The sequence below is a fragment of the Mycteria americana genome, chromosome 6 (assembly GCF_035582795.1).
Source record: "Mycteria americana isolate JAX WOST 10 ecotype Jacksonville Zoo and Gardens chromosome 6, USCA_MyAme_1.0, whole genome shotgun sequence".
Lineage (NCBI taxonomy): Eukaryota > Metazoa > Chordata > Aves > Ciconiiformes > Ciconiidae > Mycteria > Mycteria americana.
The window spans coordinates 7,442,074-7,466,832 of record NC_134370.1 but is presented as its reverse complement, the minus strand read 5'-3'; the positions used below and the strand labels follow the sequence as shown (position 1 = coordinate 7,466,832).

Sequence of the window (24,759 nt, the reverse complement as noted above, 5' to 3'; positions counted from 1 at the left end):
GCATGTTTTTGGGCACATGCAGAAGGTGATTGGGAACAGTCAGCATGGATTTACTGAGGGTAAATCATGCCTGACTCACCTGCCTCCCATAACAAAGTAACTGTGGACAAGGGAAGGAGCAGTGGATGTTCTTCATCTCGACTTTAGCAAGGCTTTCAACACTGTCTCACACAATATTCTTGTGCCCAGGTTAGGATGTGACAGCCAGGCTAGTTGGACAACCGGGTGGGCAGAAAAAGTGGTCGGCCGTTCAGGCCCAGCATCAGGGTCAAGGGGCTGGACTGTGCCTGGAGGGGGGATCACAGGGGTCTGTCCGGCACCTGGCCTGATGTCTTTCTCAAGGACCCGGAGGCAGCAGTGGGGTGCACTGGAGGTCAGCAGGTTTGTGGAGGACACCACCATGGGAGGCCCAGTCAATACACCTGGGGCAGGGCTGCCATCCAGCAGGACTGAGGCAGGCTGGGCAGGAGCCTGGTGACATTCAACAAGGAGAAAGGCAGCGTCCTGCACTGCCAAGGAAGAAGCCCTTGCAGTGACAGGCTGGGGGGTGGCTCAAATGCCTCCAGGGCCCTGGCAGGCATAAAGCTGAGCATGAACCAGCAGATCGGGGGCTGTTTGGACAGGACCACAGCTTGTAGATGAGGGAAGAGAGCATCCCCCTCTACTCAGCACGCAGTAGACCTCATCTTGACTACTGCATGCAGTTCTGGGTCCCATATCCCCCCCCATACAAGGAGGACAGTGTCAAACTGGAGCAAGCTCAGCAGAGGGCCAACAAGATGGTCAGGGGCTGGAGCAGCTGCCTGGGAGGACAGGCTGAGGGAAAAGGGCTGAACAGCCTGGAGAAGGGAAGCTTTTGGGGAGACCAACAGCAGCCAGCAAGAAGTTACAGGAAAATGAAGTCAGGCTTTTCACAGCAGTGCATGAGCAGGAGGATGAGAGACAACAGGTAGAAGCCAAAAAGACAGTGTTACACTTTTTCACTGTGGGAGCAGTCAAGCATTGGAAGAGGTTGCCCAGAAAGGTTGTGCAGTCTCCATCCTTGGAGGTTTTCAAGACCACATGGGAGAAAAACATGGTTCTGAGTAACACAGTCTGACTTCACAGCAAGAAGCTGGACTGGTGAGCTCCAGGGGTCTCTTTTAACAGGAATGATCCTGTGACACAGAACGTAAGGACTGCAACAGGTAGCTGAACAGCAGCAGCACCCCCTACCCCAAATCCAGAAAGCACGCTCTGTTACTGGATAGCTGCCATGTCTGGTTCCATCCCTTATAGGACTGTATGAGGCACAAAGAAACATTTTTGTTTGTTTAGAAAACACTACTGTTCTGAAGGAACTCAACAAGCAATGAAGTGACAGGCTCCAACGGCACAAAGATGACTGTGAGATGCAAGTTTTTCCTGTCAAGCAAACAGGACCTGGAAAGCTCAGAAGAGGACAGGAAAAGGCCAAGAGGAGTATTACAACTTGTGTTCACACACATAAAAATTAAACCAGGCTTCTCAGGAAGAAACCATCCCAGGTGTTCTCACATTCTCCCTCAGCTGGTACAGGAACAGGTATGCATACAGAAGAGAGTTGTTCAGCAGCTGTTCTGCATGAACGTAGATTGCAGGAAGTTACTAAAAAGTCAAGACACTGCAGCAGCTAATTCCTTAAGTTGTTTATTTATCATTGAAGAAACACACAGCAGCAAGTTCTGTGTTGGCTTCAGTATGACCAGATAGTTAATCGTTGTTACCGCACCCCAAAATTGAAGTCAACACAGCCATTACTACAGATTGCTTTTTTGGAAGGGGAAAGAATCGACCCTGAAGACAAAGAATTTGGGGAAAATTCAACAGTTTCTCCAAAACCACACATTTTAAATATGACAATATTTATAAATCCTTGAAAGGCATGAATTATCCAGTAATGGAAAAAGCAGTTGTGATATTGGCAACAGAAAATACATAGCCATATGCTTACCAAAACACTTAAATTGTAAAAGCTTGAAGTTTTGTGGTTGTACACTGCAGCAGTATACATTACTGGAACAATGACTGCAAAATGGCCTCATAGGCGTTATGTGTTCAAGTAAATCTACAGAAAATATCCCAGTGTAGCTAATGCTCATTATGTTTATTGTATTTAATTCAAATTTAAACAACTTACTGACTTTAGATAGTGATAAAGTACGCCTCTTGGAAACCGCCTGCCCTCAAAGATACCTATGTAAAAGAGGGCTTTTATATTTTTTCTATTTTTTTTGGCTAATTATGGAAATTGATTTAGCTCTGCTTTTTCAATAATTCCACTGTCTGAACAGAGGTGTTTTCAAATGCATGTTCTGTGACGATAATACCCCATTCCAAATTAAGAAAGACTAAAAATAAAAAGGTCAGCCTGTTTTGGTGCGAGACAGAAGCATTACTCAAGACAGCTGTTGGGCTTGCTTCTTTTTATTTTAGCAACAAATGACCCATGAAATAAGCATCATTTGAAATTTCCAAAACTGGCATTCAATTTCCAACCTTCTGCTGTGAGTTTTGTGCATGATCAATCTATATGAGTAAGTAATTCAAGCTCATGCTTTCATGTTACCTCAAAACATTTGTTAAAGAATTCCAATCCAGAATGTTTATAAGCACAAATATAATCCGTGGATTTGATCAAATCAAAGCTAAAACATTGGTTAAACTCTGTGATTTTCACTTAACGTCGTACAGTGGTCCACCCTTCTTCATCTGTCTCATTTTTAGTACGGCGAAGGGGCTCACGCTCCTTTTCTGTTTTCCAGGAACCTTTCTCCTTCTCCCCATCTCTTTCTCGATCTTTTGATGCTGGTGGGGGAGCAGAAGCTGGAGGAGCAGCAGGAGCAGGAGCTGATCGCCGAACTGGTTCACGTTCTTCTCCACGTTCTTCTCTCCTATCATCAGCACGCCGCCATGAGCTTGCTACAAATACAGAAAGACAATAAAACAACCTTTGTCATGCTCCACCAGCAGCGTGCAAGAGTTTAAACAAATATGCCCGGCACTGACAGTCTGATTTACTGATTCTCAATCTTGCCAAGAGGTAATATGATGATGATGGCCAAATGCACAGTTTAATTTTATAGGGAAGTAATAGACAGGAACTACTCAAGCCTCTTTTCAGATTCAGGACTGTTGTGAGCAATCCAAGTGTCATCTTTAAAACACAACAACTGCATTAAGAATGTTCTATTGATATACATGGTTTTATGGTGTAAAAGTATATTCTTATATCATTATCAGAGTTAAAAGCACAAAAGCCTGTCCTTAGAAATGACTGAACCCTGAAAACAGAAAAATCCTAACTTAAAAACACTTGTGGAAAATGTTTAAGTGTTCATTGACTCAAAAGACAGCAAATTACTCTTCAGCCCACTGAAACCAGAGGTATAAACAGCACTGGATTACACAACTCCACTGGTAACAGCATTCACTATCCTTTACTATATGAAAAATTGTTCATTTCCACCAAAAGGATGTTAAGAATTCTATCCCAGCTACATGTGAACAAAGCTGTGTCAAATACCAAACCAGACAGTCAAATCCCAAAACTTCTTGATATATTAAAAACAACAAATCTCCCCATTGAGAGCTCTCAGCCTTTCTGCCAGCTGAAGTCCCGTATGACATACTCCGTTCCAGTCTGCCCTCCGAGACCACCTGCCTGACAGCACCCTCCCACGTGCAGGGAGCACCCAGACTCACGGCAGAGACCACGTGAGATTCTGAACCTGAGAACGCCAGAACTGGAAGACGTGGTATCTCAGGCTAAATGTATTTGCTGTTATTGTATTTTTAGAACACAGCAAAGGACTAATAAGTGTACATAATTAAAACAGGTTAATGTATGTAATTAAAATAGGTTATTCATCAAATTCACTATCAATTCACCATTAATAGTGTGAAACCCACAGGCCTTGTTTGGAAATCTTTCCCTCACATGTTAACAGTTTTAAGAAATGAGCCAGAAATTACCTTCTGGGACATCTATCTTGATAATTTAAGTACAGGAATTTCATTCACCCTGAACATAATCCTACTATAAAAACTGCATACTTAAGATGTTATCCTTCTACCGCAGATGTGAAATGCTACTATGATAGAAAAAAGTGCAACTAAAAAAAGTTAAGATTCAAGGAAAAATTCTCAATTACACTAAAGCTTCTTTCTATTACTTTGCTTAAGCAAAGGGAGTTTAAGTGGCTGAAAATACAACTTATTCCCATTTTACCACATCCTAGCACTGTCAGAGTAACATGAAGGCCCTATAATGAATGTAAGCCTTTAGGAGTACTAAAATAAACATACGTTCTTCGCGGTCAGATCTGAGTGGTGGTCCTCTTCTGATGGGTGGATCTCTGTCATCAGCACGTCGATCTCTCATGTCACGACCACCTCTGTCCCATTCTTCACGACGACTTGAATCTCTCCAGCTAGAAGTTTCCTCAGCTGGCCCTCTTCTCCAACCAGCATCATCCCTTTTGCCATTCAAAACATAAAATAAGACTAAACGTTAAGATTTTACTTTTGCTATGGAAAGAAGCAATAATAAATCACAACACAGATCTTTTCAGGCCCAGTGGGTCTCTATTTAATATACTGACATATTTCCAAACCCTTTTCTGTTTTTCTGGAGCCTAACATGAAATTCTTTGGTAACAGGTTTAAAAAAAAAAAAAATATATATATATATTTAAAAGCAGTAAAGCATTTTGGGATTCCTTCTGTAAACAGTTAACGTCTTCTTAAAAATAATAAACAAAGAAGCCCCCAAAATGCCATTATCCATTTACTGCCTTAAAGTGCTTAATTTCATACAAACCAACCACTGTTCCTTTCACTTGGCGATGTCACATTATTTCTTTATCAGCAAGGCATTTTTTTTTTTATTTTTAACAGAAACATTCTAGAAGTATTTAAACAGAGAAGTCAAACCTGGGACGCCTGAAGCGATCATCTCGATCAAAATCTCTCTCTCTATCAAATTCACGGTCTTTCTCATTTTCATCACGATCTTTGTCTCTATCCCATTCACGGTCTCCTGGAGGTCTGGAGTCTCGGGGAGGCCCCCAGCTATCCTCACGAGCCTTTTCTCGTTCCCTCCATCCCCCTATAAGAAACACAGTGAAAGGAATTTCTGACTGACCTCTGATCTCTCTGTAGACAAAGAATCCTTTACTTCCCTCTTAGAAACTGGTTTTTCAAGTTTTGATCCCTGAGGATCCAACTCCAGATGCTTGTAAAAAGTGCGCACATTGAATGGGAGCCATATACAAAACACTGTAGAAACTGCTTAATATAAAGACAGTAATATATACCTCATCTATCAGGACTGTCTGTAACAGTTTAGCAGAGCTGATTACACCCTGCAGTTTTCAGTCAGAAACCACAAACTCCTCAAGGGTCTTGTGCAAAACAAGTGCAGGAAGAAGTAAAGGGGGTAGCTCAGCAGATTCCTTTGTGAAAATCTACAAGTGAGGAGATTTTAGGCAAGCAAATTTTTTAAGAACTTACTGCTTTCTAAAGCACTACTTTAAAATATGACTATTGTTTACCATCTACTTACACAGCACATCCTGCAATATCATTCAGTTATTTATGAATGGGAGTTCTTTATTACGTAGCCTGCTTTTTCTTTAAATAGGAAAAAGGAGAAAGCTATTGGAGTGCGAGTATCAAGATTTACAATAACTTTTCTATGGGTTTGGATTACAGAATTAGCGTCTATAAAAGTTGATGTGGCACCTGTGAATACATAAATCTGAACCAGGAAAAAGAACCAGTTTTTTTTCTAAAAAAGAACCAGGAAATCAAAATCATATCTAACATTTAAACATCACCAACAGTTCTGAAAAGAACCAGAAACAGTTGTAGTAGTCACCATCAACAAGACTTAAGACTAGAAATAAACTATGTAAGAATAGGGTAATTCAGATTATAAGGGACCTCAGAAGGTCCTGCTCAAGGCAGGATTTTCAAGAAAGGTAGACACAAAAGCAAAAAAGGAATGACAAAAAGAGGAATATCTTTGTACACAAAAAAAGCTTATCAAAACCAGACCCACTTGAATGATGTATCAAAATCCTCCTTAGAAGGAGGTTAATTTCAGACATATAGAGGGGGGCAGGGAAAGAGACCAAGGTGTGCTAATCTAGTGAGAACGTTTCTCTCCCATCAGAGCATTCAACTTGTATATTTTGGTTTTGCACATAGGTAAATTACCAGCATTACTATGTGACCTTTAGCCATCTTCCAGGCAAGCAATAAACACTGCTGCATTTTTTTTTTTTTTTAATTCAACCAAATTAAAAGGCTTAATTATACTAAGTAAAGGAGTGTCCACATTAACCAAGTTAATCCAGACATTTTCAGAGTTGATTCTCCCATCTCTGACACCAAGTACATTACATCCATTATCTACTAGGTTAACACATGCTTTGGAGGGAAGATTATTATATTATTATATTTTACCTGGTTTACCAAATGGTCTCCAAGGACCTGGCCTTGAATCATCACTGCTACGCCATGGACCCCTGTCATCATCTCGTCTGGAGAGCCTGTCATCATCTGCGCTACGCCACGGTCCCCTGTCATCATCACGCCTTGACATCCTGTCATCATCCATCCCGCGCCTGGGACCCCTGTCGTCATCCATCCCGCGCCTGGGACCCCTGTCGTCATCCATCCCGCGCCTGGGACCCCTGTCGTCGTCTGCGGCGCGCCAGCTGCCCCGGTCATCATCCAGCCCACGCCTGGGTGGCCTGTCATCATCCAAAGCCCGTCTGGGTGGCCTGTCGTCATCCAGCCCACGTCTGGGTCCTCTGTCGTCATCTGCTGCACGCCAACTGCCTCTGTCATCGTCCAAGCCGCGCCTGGGTGGCCTGTCGTCATCCAAAGCACGCCTGGGTGGCCTGTCGTCATCCAAAGCACGCCTGGGTGGCCTGTCGTCATCCAAAGCACGCCTGGGACCCCTGTCGTCATCTGCAGCCCGCCAGCTCCCTCTATCATCATCCAAACCACGCCTGGGCAGCCTGTCCTCATCCAATCCACGCCTGGGCGGCCTGTCCTCATCCCCTTCACGCCTAGGTGGCCTGTCTTCATCCCCTTCACGCCTAGGTGGCCTGTCCTCTGTTGATTCCATAGAAGAACGTTCCTTTTCTTCTGCAGCACCACGTCGCGGCAGATCATCCCCTCGTCGGGGCAGATCATCTCCTCGTCGGGGCAGATCATCCCCTCGTCGGAAAGATCTTTCATCATCTCTTGCTTCTCCTCGGCGCCAATCTCTGTAAAACCATAGGGAATGAGCAAAAAGTAGAAGCTGACATCCAGGAAAGCTTTACGTATTAGATCGACAGTACTGAACCCCTCAAGGCCATTTCTGAACGTATCCACTTGATGTGTGGTTGCAAATACATTTACAGAACTTGCAGTTTTCTAATGCACACGTTCTAATTGCCTTCACTGCTATGGGAAAGTGGTAGGTCACCATCCCTACAGCTTCAGTAAAGACTGAACAGTTTATTATCTCCTTCAAAACTACAGTTTGAAGGGGATAACTACAGTCCACTGTTGGTTATCTGTGCAACACAACATATAAGAGGTTTGGCTTTTACACCAAGCCTAATTTGACAAACTCAAGCTAAGTCTCAAAGAACCAGTATTAAAAAAACCACAACCATCAAGTAGGTATCCCCCCTTCTTCACACACATGCCAACCCTACAGTCCAATCCCTGCTTTCATATGCTTTGGCACAGTTCCAGCCCAACAGACTGGCAATACCCTCACTGACAAGCATCCACAACTAGATACAGCAGGACAACGCAGTAAACTCATGACTCAATCCACTGCTACTCCCTGACGGCAAGCAGGGTGCGCCAGGCTCTGGAAGGCTGTCAGTGCTTGCATGAACTCTCCTTACTAGGATGTATGTGGGAAGTAAAGAATTGGTGAGAATTTTCTCTGGGCTATTGAGTCATCAGTTCATCTTTGAAATATGTTTGGATTTGTAACACTGAAAGGATCAGACACTGCTGAACAACGGTTAGAGCCTTCCACTCCTGTCACTTCTCCGGACACACCATTTAGTTTAATGTCTATGGATTTTACACATATATTTAAAACACAAACCTTGGCTTTGTCACCAGATTAATTTCTTTATTTTAGGAAATTAACCTTCCTAAGCTAGTTACTCAGCAATAAGAAGAAACAAGCAATAGTACATCATAGAGATGTACTGGTGCCTGCTTCTTGGCAAGAGAAGAGAAACTGGAGTTAAATCTCACGGATTAAAAAAAAAAAAAAAAAAAAATCAAAACCAAACCAAAACAAATAACCCCACAGGTTTAGAAATCCACTATGCTACTAAAATGTAAACAAAAGAACAGCAATGACTTGCTACAAAACAACAGATGTAGGACTCCAAGAGGTGAGAACAAAGAGGCAACAGTTTGTGACAACTCTGCATCTCAAGATTTTTGAGGAATTGTGAGCAGTGTATTTCCTAGTTTTGGAAGAGTAAGGGAGAATGCAATTATCATTGAGCTGTGAAATAAAAACAAGACATGGAGATTGTTAACTTCCATTTAGACTCAAATTGGATAATCGCCTTTGAAAAATCTGATTATTTTGATGTAAAAAACATGTAGAGAAATGGTTATAAAGTTCATCAAATGAACAAGTATTTAATTCATTCATACTCAGGTACTGCTTCAGGGTTTTAAGATTTTTAAATCTATTTTTTTAACTATTATTTTTAAACTATTACTACTCTAATTTTTAAACTATTACTTGCAGATGGAATTATTCATCTGTTGTTTTTATATTTTTTCCCGTTTGACAACTTTAGTGTTCATATTTAGCTTTTGTCCTTCTTTCCCTCTCACTTTAGTGTTCATATTTCAGTTTTTGTCCTTCTTTCCCTCTTAGAAACCTAACTCCCACTTTAAAAGGTTACTGAAATTAAGAGTCAAACAGCATCTGATAAATTAATAACAACAGAGGGATGCATGAATATTAAGAATATTATTCAATGGCAGTCACTGGTAGTAATGCAATCCAGTTACTATTATATAACCCATTTTTCAATAACCTCTAAAAACCCTACACACAGATCTACAAGAGCTAAAAGCATGTGGACAGCGTTCCCAAATAAAGCAGAAATTTGCTGGCGAAGTTCACACTATAGTGTCTACCACTGTTACAGGTTTATGACTTGAACAAGAGGTACCACCATAAAATGACTTTTTCTGCTAAACCAACTGGCTTTTAATTTAACTCCTACATAGCACTTTTATGTTAACCTCTTTTTCCTGCAATCACAATATTTGTAATATTTTTTTTATATCAGGATTGACTTTATCTTCCTTATAAAATTTTATTACATCTACCACAGAAAGATCATTAGTTTTATTTTCCTCTTTTGTTTCTTACAATAACTACCTTTCCTGCACAGTGAAGGAACAAAGCAAATACTCACAGTCTAGTTATAATAAAGCCACTAGCTGTCCAAGAGACAGACAGCCCTTTCTGGACTCTCCTGCCCTTCTATAATCTTGTTTTTTCTTGTAACTGAAACTATGGTATGGAAAAGACTGAGAACACTGGAACATGCCGATCACCTGGAATCCAGTACTCTGGGGATTGCTGCATAGTACAACTGGTTGCTCCATGACTGTAAGGACCTGTGTATCAATATGGCATGCAACGCCAGGACTGTGCCATTTCCATGAGAAATTAATGTCTGCGAGACACCTTTTATAGCTTCTCTCCTTGTACTAGCCTTCATAAGGACATTTTAATACATATATCCAATAGCTGTACTTAGAACTAGATACATGCTGCAAATTAAATCTGATGCTCTGTCCTCTATGTTACTGCCTTTATCACTTGATTCAGAAATACATTTTGGAATTATTTTACTCAGTTACAGTTAGAATTGCACTGCTGTGTGTGTATCCAACATATTTTTGCTTTAGGGTTAACCTCCAACTGAAGTTAGACTGGAGTCTTCTAAAGAATGCCGAATTACACCTTTCTTCTGCAGTTATGTTTGAGCATAATCACTTTTATTACTTTGCTATTTTCCAAGTTTGGCAAAAAAAGAAAAAAAAAAAGGAGAAACATTCAGTTTTACTTAAAATTCCATAGAGAGATTAATTTTGATTGTTATCAGTATTTTCTTTTACTATTTCTCAGTATATTCCTCTTAGTAAAAGAGTGAAGGAAGTTTTACTGAACATGCTACATAATAATCCAAAGTATACCTAATTTTAACTCCTCAGCAGTCACTCATCTCAATTTCTACAAAGTTGAATGAGAAATGACTAAGACAACACTTATTCAGAAAAACTCTATGCTATAATGATTCAAAAATGAATACGGGGCACCTGTGTCATTTGGGGGGGGTGGGAGGGGGAGTAAATCACATTGAAGCCTATAAATAGATGCATTAAACACTTCTGCAATCTGTTAGTAGTTAAAGGCTTCACCCAGGAGTTTCATCCAATTTTTGATTTTGCAATTCATGAGAAAGTGGATCACCACCAAGAATGGCAACACAGCTTTTAAGGAAAGACTGAAAGACTATTTTGTTTATCAAAAGATCATACTCCTCAAATATGTTAGAAGAAATTACTAGAGAGAGAGTGTAAATTAATCTGCTCACACACTGGAGTCAGAGTAAGCTCTAATGGATTTAAATTGGTGCACTGGAAATTAAGGTTAGACATTTATAAAAATCTATCTACTTGGAAGGCTAATTTAGCAATAAAACATACTGCCAATTGGAACAAGCAGTGATATCTCCATCAGCACAGGCTTTTAAGAACAACTAGACGTGCATCAGAAATATTTTAGGCACAGTTCATCCTGTTGTGGAGCAGAGGGATCGACAAATCTTAAAGATCTTCTTTTCTACAACTGTATAAACAGTCTTCATTATTACTGAACATATCCAACCCCCCTAAAATATATAGATGTGAACAAGCATTTGGGTTTTTTGTTGTTGTTTTGTTTGGTTTTTGGTTTTTGTTTTTTTAAGTGCAAAGTACCTTCAGAATATTCTTTTTTCAGAAATCCCTCCTTCTCTGTTCAATACAGTCTTTCAGAATTGTATTTTAGTCTATGGCATATATTTTCTGTTCTGTGACTCACTCTGGGAGTTAAATAGTTTAAGACTCTGAATTTTGACTTTACTATTCTTATACATTACTGTCAGTTTTCTTCATGGAAAATCGCAAACAGTTTCATCATCCAGGAACCCTGCATTTGTTTGTCATCCTTCCCCATTCTGTACTTATACAACTGAAACCAATGTTCGCGTGGGACAGAAATTTTTAAGAAAGAAACCAAGTAAGCAAGTTGTTTATCAGGTGCAGAAGGTGGCTGGTAGTCTCCACATATCTAAGCTAAATAAAACAGGAATGTTATCTGAATGCAGTTCCAAGATAAAACCTCTCTCTCATTTTGAGATCCTTACAAAGCAATTTTTAAACAGAAGGTAACTTTCAGAGGTGTAAAGGCATGAGATATTATTCAGTTAGCGCAGCTTTAGCAATAGCAATAAAAAGAGAGCCTACACATTTTGAGCCCAATACAACTGTTGCTTAGTAACCCTACAATTACCTTTCCACTGGTGCTCGTCGCCACTCAGATTCTGTCTCGCCACCTCTTCTCCAAGAGCTTTCAGACTCCCTGTCACCCCACCGAGATTCCTGTATGTCATAAGAAATTAAGAACATTCTCTCTGAATGCTTTAAAATGAAGATTTTCAAAATATAATTTACTCCTTTCAGAACATACTATGTCATTAAAAACTCACTTGTTACATTGTGGAGAATACTGAACTATCAGGAGTTTGAATAACTTAAGTTCGGTCTTAACTGACTATTGTTTCTGGCAGAGTTTAAAAACAATATGGTCCCCTTTGTGACACATACTTTACTAATAGGGTAGGATACATGCAAATACACTAAAAAGTTTATGAACAAGTGCATGAACAATAGCTACAGTGAGCCATAGCTACCACCTGTTAACACAGGTGTTAACACAGGTGGTAACAATTTTAACAGTTTCACTTTCCTGCTGCTTAATGACAGTAGGAATTAATTCAAAACATGATTTGGTTTTGTGCTTTCTAACCAGATCAAAAAATGTAACTGAACAAACTGAAAGCTCTCTGTAGCAGAGACCATTTTGTTCCAGGTTTATACAACATTAACATGGTACCTCAGTGCACAGAACAAGTGAAGTATTTGTGATTCACACAGGTTGCTAGATGCAGGGCAAAGCAATAATCAGTATTTTTCTTAAATAAAGGCAAAACGTCTCTCCCCATTGCTGGACAAAGACAAACCATTTAAACTATTTCTAACACAACTGTTTATTCCTTAATTCCACCACAAGAAGCAAATTAGGTAAACCATATAAAATATCTGATCTCACACTCACACAACTTCTGGTTTTAAACTGCTCTTTGAAAAGTGTTATTTGTCAAAGTCTACACTTCAATATGGGGAAATACACAGGTTGCACAAGATCTCACATATCCACTGCTCCATGAGTGTCTACTCAAATGTTTTCGACAACCTGATTGTAGAAATGACCCCAAAAAACAAGGGTGAGCAAAGAATCCCAAAAATGCAAATGGCATTTTTCAAGTGGTACAGGTATCTTTCTCAGAACCTGAGTCAGCTTTTCCATATAATCAAGTGCCCATGGCAAGGAGTACCTCTTATGTGAAAAATACCAGTGATGATAGTCTATCAGGTAAATAATCAAAATTTATACAAGCTCTGATCACTTATCTTCACAGCGTTACTCAATTAAGTATGCATTAAACAAAGACAATGGCTATAGGGGATGAAATTCAAAACTAGTTCTCTTATTGATAAGCTCTGAAAAAGTGGGAGCATAGAAGGTTTGTGGTACTCATTTACATTTTGTTAAATCATTAAACATTTATTTGCAAATAACTTTTGCTTTGTTTCCTGTTAGACTGGGATAATGAGTTTCCCCAATACTTATATTTGTAAATGGAAAGTTGCACACACCTCTTGTTTTTATGTTTTATGTTATGGCATATTTCTTGTAAAATATAAAACTATGCTTTTATGTTTAGTCTGGGATTTTCCTTCAGTATCTACTCTAATTCCTGACTTTGGCATGAGTCACTATACTTGCTTCCAATATAGCTTTCCTCTTTTGCGTTAAAGAAAGTTTTATTCAATATTTATTTTAGTCTTTATTTGTTTAGTTTTTAAACAGCTTGGAGATCTTAGTAGTCTTTCTTTCACTTTATTACTAAACTACAGACTCCAGATCCCTGATAGCGAGCTGAAACTAAGTGACAATCACTTAACTATTAAATTAGCCACTTCTGCTACAACTTACAAAAAAAAAATTTTAGCCTATGATTTTACAATGCTACCGTCTTCTTTCAAATAATCTACAGAAGAAGGAGCAGTCCAAAAGAAAACAAATCTGCAAGTATTTGCCTACCTTTCTTGAAAATGGGTCATCCAGACCTCTCCTTTCTTCTTCTCGACGACGCTCTCTTTCTTCTATCTCCATTTCTCTTTGACGTTTTTTCTTCTCCAGTTCTTCTAGCTTTTTGACACGTTCCTGGTATTCACGCTGTTCCTGCTCACGTTTCTCACGCTCAATGCGTTCCTTTTCCTCACGCTCTGCAATTAAGAAAATAAATAGAAGGTATTACCACAATAAATTCCGTTACTTTGTTGTATCCACAGAAAGGTTACAAAATACAATCTCTCCCTTTTGACCAAAGGAAAAAAAAAAAAAAAAAAAAAAAAGGTAAGTAAGCATTTCACAGGATGTGTATAACCATAGAATCTGTTTTCTGGAAGTATCCTAACTCCAAAGCAATAGGAAAGAAAACCTTGATACATCCATTAACCTGACATCCTGAACAATAGCTGCTAGCGAGGAAGGAAAGAAAATGTACCTGTACGTTTATTTAGTGTATAGACCACAAATGTGCCAGCTAAAATATCAGTAACTACCTCAAGCATCATAGAGGATCCCTTCCTTAGAAATGGTCAAACAAAAATATCAACTAGCAGCATCAGAAATTTGATATTCAGGACTGCTTGGGTTTTGTTGGTTTGATTTTTAAATATTGCATGATTATGAACTCTGACACATAAAATCTTCATCTGCCAAGTGACAAGTAGGAAAGAAATTTACCTTACAGGATGCTCATCACCTCTTCTCTTTTAAAGCTTTGAAACGGGCTACCAGACAAAGCAATTCACAAAGAAAGGTGTGCGAGTCACTTATAATTTTAGTTCTTGATCTGACACCAATGTTCCCTTTCTATTCTCTTTAAGAATGTGCACAAACAAGTGGCCAGAACTCAAACTAAACGACTAAAATCAAAGACTCAATTTTTCATTAGCCTCCCTTACTTTATCTCCTCCTCTATTCATGTCTGGGAGAAGGGGAAGGCAGGAAGCGCTCATTTGCTTTCATTTTCCCTTCCTCCTATAAAGCTTTACCTTCATCTCTACACTGCACGCGTAAGCATTCAGAAGGTGCATTAGGCAATATGTAAAGGTACAGTATCTAATAGCAATGAACACAGCCTTCACCACTGACTGAACATGAAGAAACTTCCTCCAATATAGTGAAACAGGGAAACCAGAATTTAGCTGCGTACACATCTGGAATGGGTCAAGGATGCAAAAGATAAAATAATCACGTTCTCAATTATACCTTTAAGCAGCTGTTCTTCTCGTAATCTTTGCTCCTCTTCCTCCTTCTCTCTATAATAAGTAATGCGTCTCTCTTCTTTGCGTTGTTTCTTGCGTTCCTCCAAACGATTACGCCTCTCTTCTGCTAACCGTTCCTGGAACTGCTTGAGTTTATCCTGAAATACAAAGAATACACATGAAGCCACCAGAACTGTAATGTTTAAGAGCTAGACAGTTACACAAATTGCTAAATAAAGCTGCACAGAAACACAAACCAACAGCAACATATTAACTTTGCTCCACTGAAAAACAACTACCTGTTTGCCATTTCAACCTTTTCTGCAATAAATTTCACATAAGGGAATATACTCCTACTTAGAAGACAGGCAATCAGCATGCACAATTTTAGTCCCTCAACTGCTTTTTCAGGAAAGTAAATACATTACCTAAAATTATCTATAATGTTGCAAAGAATCATATGCAGTTACTTAACATGTTAAAATACATCTTTTGCCCCACCCCCCCCCCTTTTTAAACCAGTACTTATTGCAACGTAGCCAAATAATCAAAGCTACAAACAGCCTCAGCAAAAAAATTTTAAAAATGGAGAGCAAGGAACAAAGGCACAGTTCTTTCCCTGCTCTCGTGGTCTAATTTGTTATTAAATTTTGCAAACATAAGACATAACTTGAAGTACTAAATACTTGGACTATCAAAATAATTTCCAGATTCAAACAAAAGGATTAAAAAAAGCAACTGACACTTATTTCTATCTATTTCTCGGCTTCAATATTATTGTCAGTATTATCCCATCACCACAGTCAATCCAAGTATGTGTACAGATAGCGCTGGCTGCTCATATGCTACCCAATGATCTCCTACAAATAGCTGTATTGAAATAAATAATTTAACTATCTTTTAGATAACTATTTTCCATATAAGCTATTCCACAGTTGTCAAAAATTGTAAGCAATAATACCCAAGAATGGGTGCAAGTTGGTTTTTGGGGTTTTTTGTTTTTTAGTCAAAGCAGAAAATAAACAATTCCATAATTCTGAGCCACTATAGATACTAATTTGTTTCTAGTTTTCATGAAGAATCACTAGGTCACAAGTTTAATTCCTCATCTTAGGGGAATGTTTTATTATAATACCATCTCTCATGTACCTCGTAAACTGTTCGTCGTGATGCTTTGAGCCTGGCTTCAAATAAATCTCTATCCTCCAACATCCTTGAGAGTCTGTTCTTGTGCTCAAGGGCTTTCTCACGCTCCAACTGCAAAGTGGTGATCTAAAAATAGATAACATAAAAAGTATTACAAAGTAAAATCTTCCTATGTATTTGTATCCAATCTACTTCAGCCACAAGAAAGAGAAATTATCTTTTCCTCTTTCAGATCCAAGCTGGAAGAAACTACTGTCCACTAGGCATAATGAAATTGCAAAGTTAACATTTCATTCAATACAAACTTTTTCTCTTCTTCCCTTGAATTGAGCTGGGAAAAAAAAAAAGACAGTGCGAAACCACTATTTTTCATTCATTGCTAATGGATTTTATCACCTGAACAAAAAATTCTTACCCTTTCTTCTTCCTGTTGCTCCCACAGCTCCATATCATGCACTCTTTGTTCTTCATATGCAGTCTTTATTAAAGGAATTTCTTCCAAGCGCTTCGCTCTTTCAAAATAGTCAATCTAAATAAAGATAACATACCTTTAGCATGTCATAATGCAAAGACCAAATCTGGAAGACTCAATCTTCAGCATCCCCCAAAGAAAACCCCAATATCTGAAGGTGTCTCCAATATATCTGACATATTATTGTTACATAAGAGCAACCATGTTGGACCACATCAAAGGTCCACCTAACCAAGAACCTACCTCTACCACTGGCAACTAAGTGCACTCCTAGACAAGGATGCAAGAATAGAGGCAGGCATATATACAATACTCTCTCAGCTTCATCAATTTTCAGCTCCCGGGATTTCCTGTGTTGAAGTTCTTTTGTATTTAGAAGGCATTGGTGGATTTCTCCTCTTGTCCTTTTGAACTCAAAGAAGTTTTTCATATACAACAACATACTTTGGAAAGAACTCCTGTGTGTCTCTGGCTCAGCACATGAAGACCCACCTTCTCCCTACAAATAGTTCTGAACATGGCTCCTACTAGCTTCATTTGATGCTTCCTAGTTCACTAACCCTTGCAGTCAGTGCAAGAACAACTGCTTCCCATCGTCAGCTGTTACAACAGGTACAGTCATATAGACTGCTACCACATCCTCTCTTCAGAAGTCTTTCAGATGTAGGGGTACTAATTTACATAGACATTTCTTACACGGAAGCCAATCCACATCACTGATAATTCTTGTTGGCCTCCTCTCAAACTTCCAGTTCAACCACATCCTTTTGAGATAAAAAGACTAGAACTGCACACAGTGCTTGAGATGCAGAACCACCAGGTTCTCATTGCTGACTAAGAACTTTAAGTTTGGAGCCCATCATTTAAAATGTAAAGCTAAAGATTGGGGGATATTTTTTTTTCCCCCACTTTCCCTACATAAAGTATATCTATCTAAACTAAACATCATTCAAAGACTCTTCCTTTTATCCCACACCTGATAAGTTTTCTTTGGTGAAGAACTTTATAAAAAGCTTTTTGGAAAATCCAACTTAGTTACACAAACCAGATCACCCTTACTCATATGTTTGTTTTGACAGCTTCAGAGAACTCCAAGAGGAAGCCCTGGCTTACAATTCTTTTATAGAAGCTGTGCTGACCTTTCTGGGTAGGTCATATTTACCCAGGTGGCAACTAATTCTACTGCTAAATTTTCTACTACTTTGCTCCGGCTTACAGGCCCACAGCATTAAAGATCCTCGTTGGAACCTTGTTAAGTAACTTTCATCTTTCTAGTATCAAGCCAGTTTTAAGAGACTTGAATTACCAACTGTATCATATAACCTCTGTTTCATTTTTGAATACTGTGGGAAGTCCTGGCTGACTTTCACTTTGCCCAGCCTATACATTTCTATTTACTATGACAAGATGTTCCTCACACTTTTATACTCACCCAAGTTTCAGGCAGGTACTCTTCTGCAATCTAGAAGGGCTCTAGCAGTGGAATTTCCTCTGTTTCACTGAGGACTAATACAACTAAGTAAATTTAGCTTCTCTGTAATGGCCTCACCTTCTGTGAACATTTAATCTTCCCTGAACATTTTCCAACTACAAGTCTTCCCAACTAAGACTCAGTTCACATACAGCTTAAGGGTCCTTCTTCAAATCAACTCTACTAATAGAACAGATTTGTGCACTGATACTAGAAACTCAGTTGGTTTTTAACACATTTACCTTTTTTCAGTTTCATACAGTAACATTTTCAACATCAATATTATATAAGAGTGAGTGTGTATATAGATACATATGTATCAATACAGGAGTTCACAATCAGTAACTGAAGTGTTGTACAGACATGGTTTTGCACGCTTCCTACTTTGTACCTTTTTCTCCTGATTCTTCAGACGTTCCTGGAGTTCCTTCTTTTCTTTTTCAAGCTGTTCAACTTGTTTAGCCATAATGAAGTCAGGATCCAATTCTTCAAGATCCTACAACCAAGTAAAGTTATCAATACAAAATAAAGCAAACATTTTTTTCTGTCAGAAATATGGTTTGTTTGTTTGTTTATTTAAGTTTCTCTGCAGTTTTCCCCTTTACTTTTAAAGTAATTTGCTTCAGAAACATTCTCAGTTTCTTTTCCTCTCTTCTGGATAACTTGTATTTTATTTTTCAAGCTCTCTAGAGGATTTGTAGCTTGATTTTTAATTGCGACACAGTCCAAGTACCATAAAATGGGATCTGGAGGTTTATTCTGCATTTCAGATATTGTTTAAACAACAAGGGGGGAAAAAAAACCCCACAGCTGGACTTAATTCCTCTAGGTAAAAAAAGGTCCTATCCAAACTCAGTATTAAGGTTTACTTACACTGTTGAGCAAATTAAATATTTCAGTGTCAAACTGCCTGTCTCATTTTTAAGAGGGACTGTTTATAAGACCAGTTACAGTATAAAACTAGTAAAGAACATGAAATTCAGGCAGCCTAGCACTATAACACCAAAAGCATAAAACATAACTCAAAACTTCAATAATAAATTGTCTACCTCAATATCAATATCTTTAAATGCTTTGGCTCCCAGTTCAGTCTTCTTAATCTGCTCCAAGCGCTCACGAACAGTCTTCTTCTTGATTTGTTCATGCTCTTGCAGGATACGCTCCTTCTCTCTTTCCTTTGCCTCCTGGCGCAGTCTCTCTTCTTCAGCCTTACGGACTTTTTGTAATTCTGCTTCACGTTGTTCCAGTTCTTCTTTTTCACGCTGAATGTTTAAACTTTCAAGGCGCTCTTTTCTCTCCTCTATAGTTTGACGACGTGCAAGAATACGCTGATGCTCCTTCCTTGAATTTTTTAGGAAGGCAGTGACAGCCAGCTGATGTTGTTCTTCCTTCTCTTGCTGAATTTAAATTAAGGATAAGACAATGATGTAAGTACCTTCTCTAAAAAGGCAGAAAGCATAGTAAATGCTTCTCAAAAGAAAACTCAAGGTTAGTTTTATTCTCTAAACTTGCCAACTGCATGGAAATACAACTGTAATGACAAATCTAATCACTCATCCAAGTGGCATAACAAGGTAGTATTCACTGACTAGAACCACATGCAAATGGAGAAAGTTGTCTGTATCAGACAATATTCTGCAACACATATTAGATATGATATTTTCACACTTTTTTCTGTCCAAAAGTATTGCACACCTGTATGTTAGTGATATGTAAGACCCTAACTGAAGGGGGGGGGGGGGGGGGGGGGGGGGGCGGGACGGAGCGTCAATCTTGTTTGTCTCAGCATGTGTTAGCAAGTATACCACCACATGTAGTGTACTTCACCAAAGCTCCCTTGTTTTTAAAGTTTTGGTTTTTTCCAAACACACTAACATAAGAGAAAAATATCTTAATTGACACAAAGCACTATCTGTGAGATGATAAAAAACTGGCGAGTCAACAATTTAGGTATAAACATTGTCTATAAAACAATTTTAATTAAATTATAAAAAGCACTGGACTTCTACACACTAGCATATAGACTATTCTTTAAGCAGCCTTTTCACCCCCCACCATTCTCCTCCAGAGTACCTATACAGTTCTTCATATTCATGCTGTACACACAAAAAGGTATAAATTGTGCCTGCTCAGGGAGCTGCCCATTTTAATCAGTCCAGCAAGCAGCAAAACGCTGCAGCCCAATCAGCTTGCTATGCTCCCTCAGTCATGCTGCTTTTGAAATGTGAGCTAGCTCAGAGGTATTTTTAGTAATCTGTCACTTCTAGGGCATTCAACAAAAACACTGAAACATCCATACTTTGTTGCACATCTGCAAGCACTTAAACGGAGGTGCCAGAAACACAAAAATGAAAAGCTTTAGATGAATTTAACGATTTTGTGAATTATAACAAATTTGACAGAAAAGTTTTTAAGCACCTGAAAAAAGTGAAAACTTTTGATCTGAATAGCAAAGGAAAAAAGGATATCAACTTGTTCTGTAGCTTCTCTAACCACACAGATCAATATTAACCTTGATACTGTACTCCAATTTTACAAGCGTAATTACTAGCGTTTATGTCTTACTCAGCCAATTGCACTAACATGTCAAGTGTAAGACTATTTGTCATTTCTATCTATGAATGTACAGATAAAGCATGCCTTTTCTTTCAAACCAACAATCCACCTAATACCAATCATTAATAAAAATCTTTTTAGGGGAAAACCTACATGGAAATACTTTTATCTTAAATGCTGTAAAACAGTTAATATATGTTCAAGCTAACTTAAGTAAGCTAGCATTAGGTGTCATGATACAGTCTTACTTTGTGTGTTTATATTTTAAGAATATTACTTAGTATTTCAACCCGGATAAAGAATCTAACATGGACATCTTGCTATCAGCCTTTTTTCCATATGGAAAAATTATTCGATGTGTTTGCTATGAAATCTTTCATAAACATAAAGCAAAAGAAAAAATTACCACTGCTCTTTTAAGAGAAGTGAAGGTTTAGCTTGCCATGACCAAAGCATGCTGGAAATTCAAGAGTGATTTACACCTTGCTCCAAAGGGCTCTGGAGAACCTGAAACGTGAGCTCATCGGTGAGTCCGACCTTGAAGCCAACAGCCCCAGTGAGGAGGACAGGGAGTGACAAGAACAGGTCAGTTCTTGAGTTGTGGGATCTTTTGTTCATGTTTTTAGATTCCACTATGAAGTTACATTCCAGGTTCTTCACAACAGCAGTTTCTCCAGGAAGAATAAAGAAACCAAGCTCTTGGATTTTCAAAAATGCATACAAAATTTTAAACAAATCCTAGCTCTGTAGGCCCATCTATGGGTAAGTTATTTTGTGGTATATCCTAAACCTGATATATGCAAGGCCGGCAATTTAAAGTCAGGCCTCTTGTGTACATTTTGACATGATTTTAGTTATGACCAAACACTACCTAGTTGAGTGCATTTAAGAATGACTTCTTCACAAGCACAAATAGCTGACTACCACCAGGCTGAAAAAAATGAAATTAAAAAGTACATCTAATCTGAGAAAACACATTCATTAAAATATAAAGCTTTGGTATAAAGTGTCGAGTTACTAGCTTACGTTTCCCCTTAATCCACAAGTATATAAATGCAGCCCATCATTACTGTCAAACTAGATCATAGATCGTTACCACAATGCTCTGAAAACCAGAGCAACACACTTCTGAAAATAAACAAGTGTACAAAAGCACCAATTGCTACCTACTCAAATCCTTGCAATGTCACGTTAAATTAATCATTAGATGCTCAGTGCCTTTCCTACGTCAAGGAAAGGTAAACCAAGTAACTCCTTGGTGTAATATTCAAGCATGATCTCACAACTTCAAAACAAGCTTGTCTTGCTAAACCAGAAAATTTAGATCTATTAGAACAGGTGAGCGTGTAACAGATGCAGAAGGATACTTTGTCATTAATAAATACAGTAATGTTACACTATGTTTGTATGTATTAACACCTCAAGGATCAATTATTTGTTCTGAAGGGAGGGGACAGCAGTAACAATATTGATTACCACTGCACTGAAAACAGATTACTGGAATGAGCAGTTGATCAAACAAGCAAAAAAATAACAAAAGGCTGCATAAGGGCAACAGATAAACATCACACAACCCTGTGTGTGTGTTTGTCAACATTTTCAGAAGATTTAAAATGACTTACCAGTAAGTGAGGAGGCTTAATGACTGCTAGAGCCTTAGCCAGAGCTGAGGACATAGCAGTCAATTGATTTCTAATTTGCTCAGAAGGCATGCTTTGTAGTTGAGGGCCTAGTGGAGCATCTTCTCTAGTACTGTAATTCAAATCTGAGCCAAAACTCAGTGTCCGGGTAGTATGATCAAGGCGAACCTTTGCAAAAAAAACAGTAATAAGAAGAAAAAAGCTTGTATTATTTATTACTTTTAAATAATTTCTCTGTCGCTCTGCCTATGACCAATATGAGTCAACAAAAGCTCTAAGCAGAAAATACTAAAAAAAAGAAAAATATTTTTTTTTCCTATACCAGACTAAGAGACATGCCAAATTAGAAGAAGAAAAATAGCACTGTGAATAAAATTTTGTTTCATTTTCATGGCTTATTAAAAAAAAAAAAAAAAAAATCTCGCTGGAAGAGGCTGAACTTTCTATGATTCTATGAAATAAGCACTGCAAGACAAATCATTCTTGCCTCTTCCTCCACATTAGCAATATGTGAAACGAATCCTGATTTCAAGGCAGACAATTTCAACACATCTAAAATATAAGCTGAAGTTCTGTGTTATCCTAAATGAATTAACTCAGCTTTATCTAAAAACCTAAATGGATAATTACTAAGCAATCTCAACTAAAAACCTAAATGGATAATTACCAAGCAATCTCAACTAAAAACCTAAATGGATAATTACTAACCAACCTCAAGTAAAAACTACTTGTATCTCATCACCAGCTTAAACATTTCATTACAGGCTGTCATTCTTTTAATACAGACAACTTTACCAACAACGCAATCTTCAACAGCAGCTGAAACATCTCAGACATTGGTGCACATTTCAAACATTGGTGTTTTATTTCAGTCACTTGGTTAGACAAAAACCACCATCAGTGACTGCTAGCTCTTCAGTCTTGCACAACTAATTCAGCATAGTCAGAAATTCGCATCCCTGTTTGTTAGACTTGCTTCAGGATATTCTGGACTAAACAACTGGGGCTCTCAGGGCAAGTTTCAGCAAATCTTATTTCAACTTTTACTTCTACTGGATTTACATTAATGGTTGTTGACCTAAATCAAAAATACACAGCAGAATGCAAATAATCGTCAGTTCTTAATATATTGTCACATACATCGTTTACCCTAGTTTATCTCCATCTATCAGAATCTATTGTCTTCCTTGAGTTCAATGTCAACCAGTTAGTTTTCATCCAATGTAATACACATGAATCCACACATCATTTCACAGAAGTCGTTTTACAGCACTTACTTGTAAATCACAATGTCTGGCTGCATCAACGATATTACGTTCCAGCTGGAAAGCATCAACAAAAGGAACCAGGGTAGCCAGACGAGAAAATTCAATGCTTTGATAAATCTGGGCCACCTGTATGTGAACAGAAACATCAGGTATTTTTCCTCATTAAAGAGAGATCAGAAATAAAAGTTGTTGCACAGGCTCTAAAGCTAACTTACTAAATCGTCAATAAATGAATGTATACATATTAATACAATTACAAACACTCTTTCAGGATTCTATTTCTGTACTGTATACAAACTTAACCTAAGATTAAATGGCTTCTTTGTATGAAGGAGACTGGCAGCAGTAACTACATACAGCTATGCTGCTAATTAGCCTTCAACTATTTCTTTAGCACATCAGAAATAACACTGCTCGTCACTTGTAATGAAAGCAGGTCAATGAAATGTGCATTTTATAAAACACCTAGACACAAAAAAACCCAAAGACAAAATATCCCACCCAGACCTTACTCCAAAAAGAGTTTTAAGAAACGATGAATTACCTTAAATAAGACATCATAGATTCGTAATGAAGGGAATCTAGGCAAGAGATTATGCCACTGTATGCAACCACTATTAAGTATAGCTACTACGGCTGTACCAAAATGATGTACAAACCTGAAGATACAGGTTATATACTGGAAACAAGAATGTCAAAATCATAATGGTCTTCTGTTTGATGGGAAAAATTTACTTCAGCATAGAAGTTCCCAACTTAATGTTCTTCCAAATGTTCTTCCATTTTCTAACTTATGTATACTTATGAACATACATTTTCTTTACTCATACCTGCTGCAGAAGGCGAAGAATGGTATTGTTTTGCAGGTGAGGAACATACAGCTGCAGTTCAGGTTCCTTTTCAGCTTGGTCTTTCACCCAGTTCAGAACCTATAAAAATTCTGAAAAGTTACTCTATCTACATCAACCCTTAAAAACTTCAACATTAAAGTACGAAGCATGGTTCTTAAATACGGCCGGTTTACAGCTCATGAAACAACAGCACCTCTGTCCAGATACTACATTGTTTTACTGAATTGTATCTTTTGATCAGAACACTTATTTATAATGGATAGCTAACATTTTTTGTATGAAGGCGACTGACAGTACTGGCAACATTTACCACACTGCTAATTTACCTTCAAGTTCTTTTTAGCACCTCAAATATCTTTGTTCCCACTATCAAAGAAAAAGAACATGATGTGCTTCATCAGTTGCAGAATTTACATTAACCTAATCGATAGCTCTCTCATTGCTTTACCTCCCAATACTCTACATTTTAATAGTAGAAACAGTAATGGGTATATCTTCCACTTCCCACACAACCCACTTGCATGCATATGCATGTGTGCGCACACACAGTTTTCTCATTTCTGCATCTTTAAACAAAATTTAACTCAGCATCATCTCCACCAGTAAG

General features: G+C 38.3%; 1 protein-coding gene and 1 non-coding gene across 4 annotated transcripts in view; both read right to left on the bottom strand.

The window, feature by feature from the left end:
- Positions 1-1,652: 1,652 nt before the first annotated feature.
- The window catches only part of EIF3A (eukaryotic translation initiation factor 3 subunit A), a 36,304-nt gene continuing 13,197 nt past the window's right edge, over positions 1,653-24,759 (bottom strand). The window contains exons 9-23 of one of the 3 annotated variants that reach the window (XM_075504449.1): positions 24,132-24,230; positions 23,311-23,427; positions 22,016-22,201; positions 18,887-19,234; positions 18,229-18,333; positions 16,310-16,423; positions 15,898-16,020; positions 14,753-14,906; positions 13,517-13,701; positions 11,642-11,730; positions 6,681-7,301; positions 6,490-6,650; positions 4,954-5,128; positions 4,327-4,496; positions 1,653-2,940 (exon numbers count right to left, since the gene is read on the bottom strand). In XM_075504449.1, the coding sequence (XP_075360564.1) occupies positions 2,699-2,940; positions 4,327-4,496; positions 4,954-5,128; positions 6,490-6,650; positions 6,681-7,301; positions 11,642-11,730; positions 13,517-13,701; positions 14,753-14,906; positions 15,898-16,020; positions 16,310-16,423; positions 18,229-18,333; positions 18,887-19,234; positions 22,016-22,201; positions 23,311-23,427; positions 24,132-24,230 (2,889 nt within the window). In that variant the 3' untranslated portion in view covers positions 1,653-2,698. Of the gene's footprint in view, positions 2,941-4,326; positions 4,497-4,953; positions 5,129-6,489; positions 7,302-11,641; positions 11,731-13,516; positions 13,702-14,752; positions 14,907-15,897; positions 16,021-16,309; positions 16,424-18,228; positions 18,334-18,886; positions 19,235-22,015; positions 22,202-23,310; positions 23,428-24,131; positions 24,231-24,759 lie in introns of all 3 variants that reach the window. The other 2 variants (XM_075504450.1, XM_075504448.1) reach the window with 2 other exon arrangements.
- LOC142411980 (small nucleolar RNA SNORA19) lies at positions 23,622-23,754 on the bottom strand. The gene has a single exon (XR_012776339.1). It is a non-coding gene; the product is annotated as a small nucleolar RNA SNORA19 (small nucleolar RNA).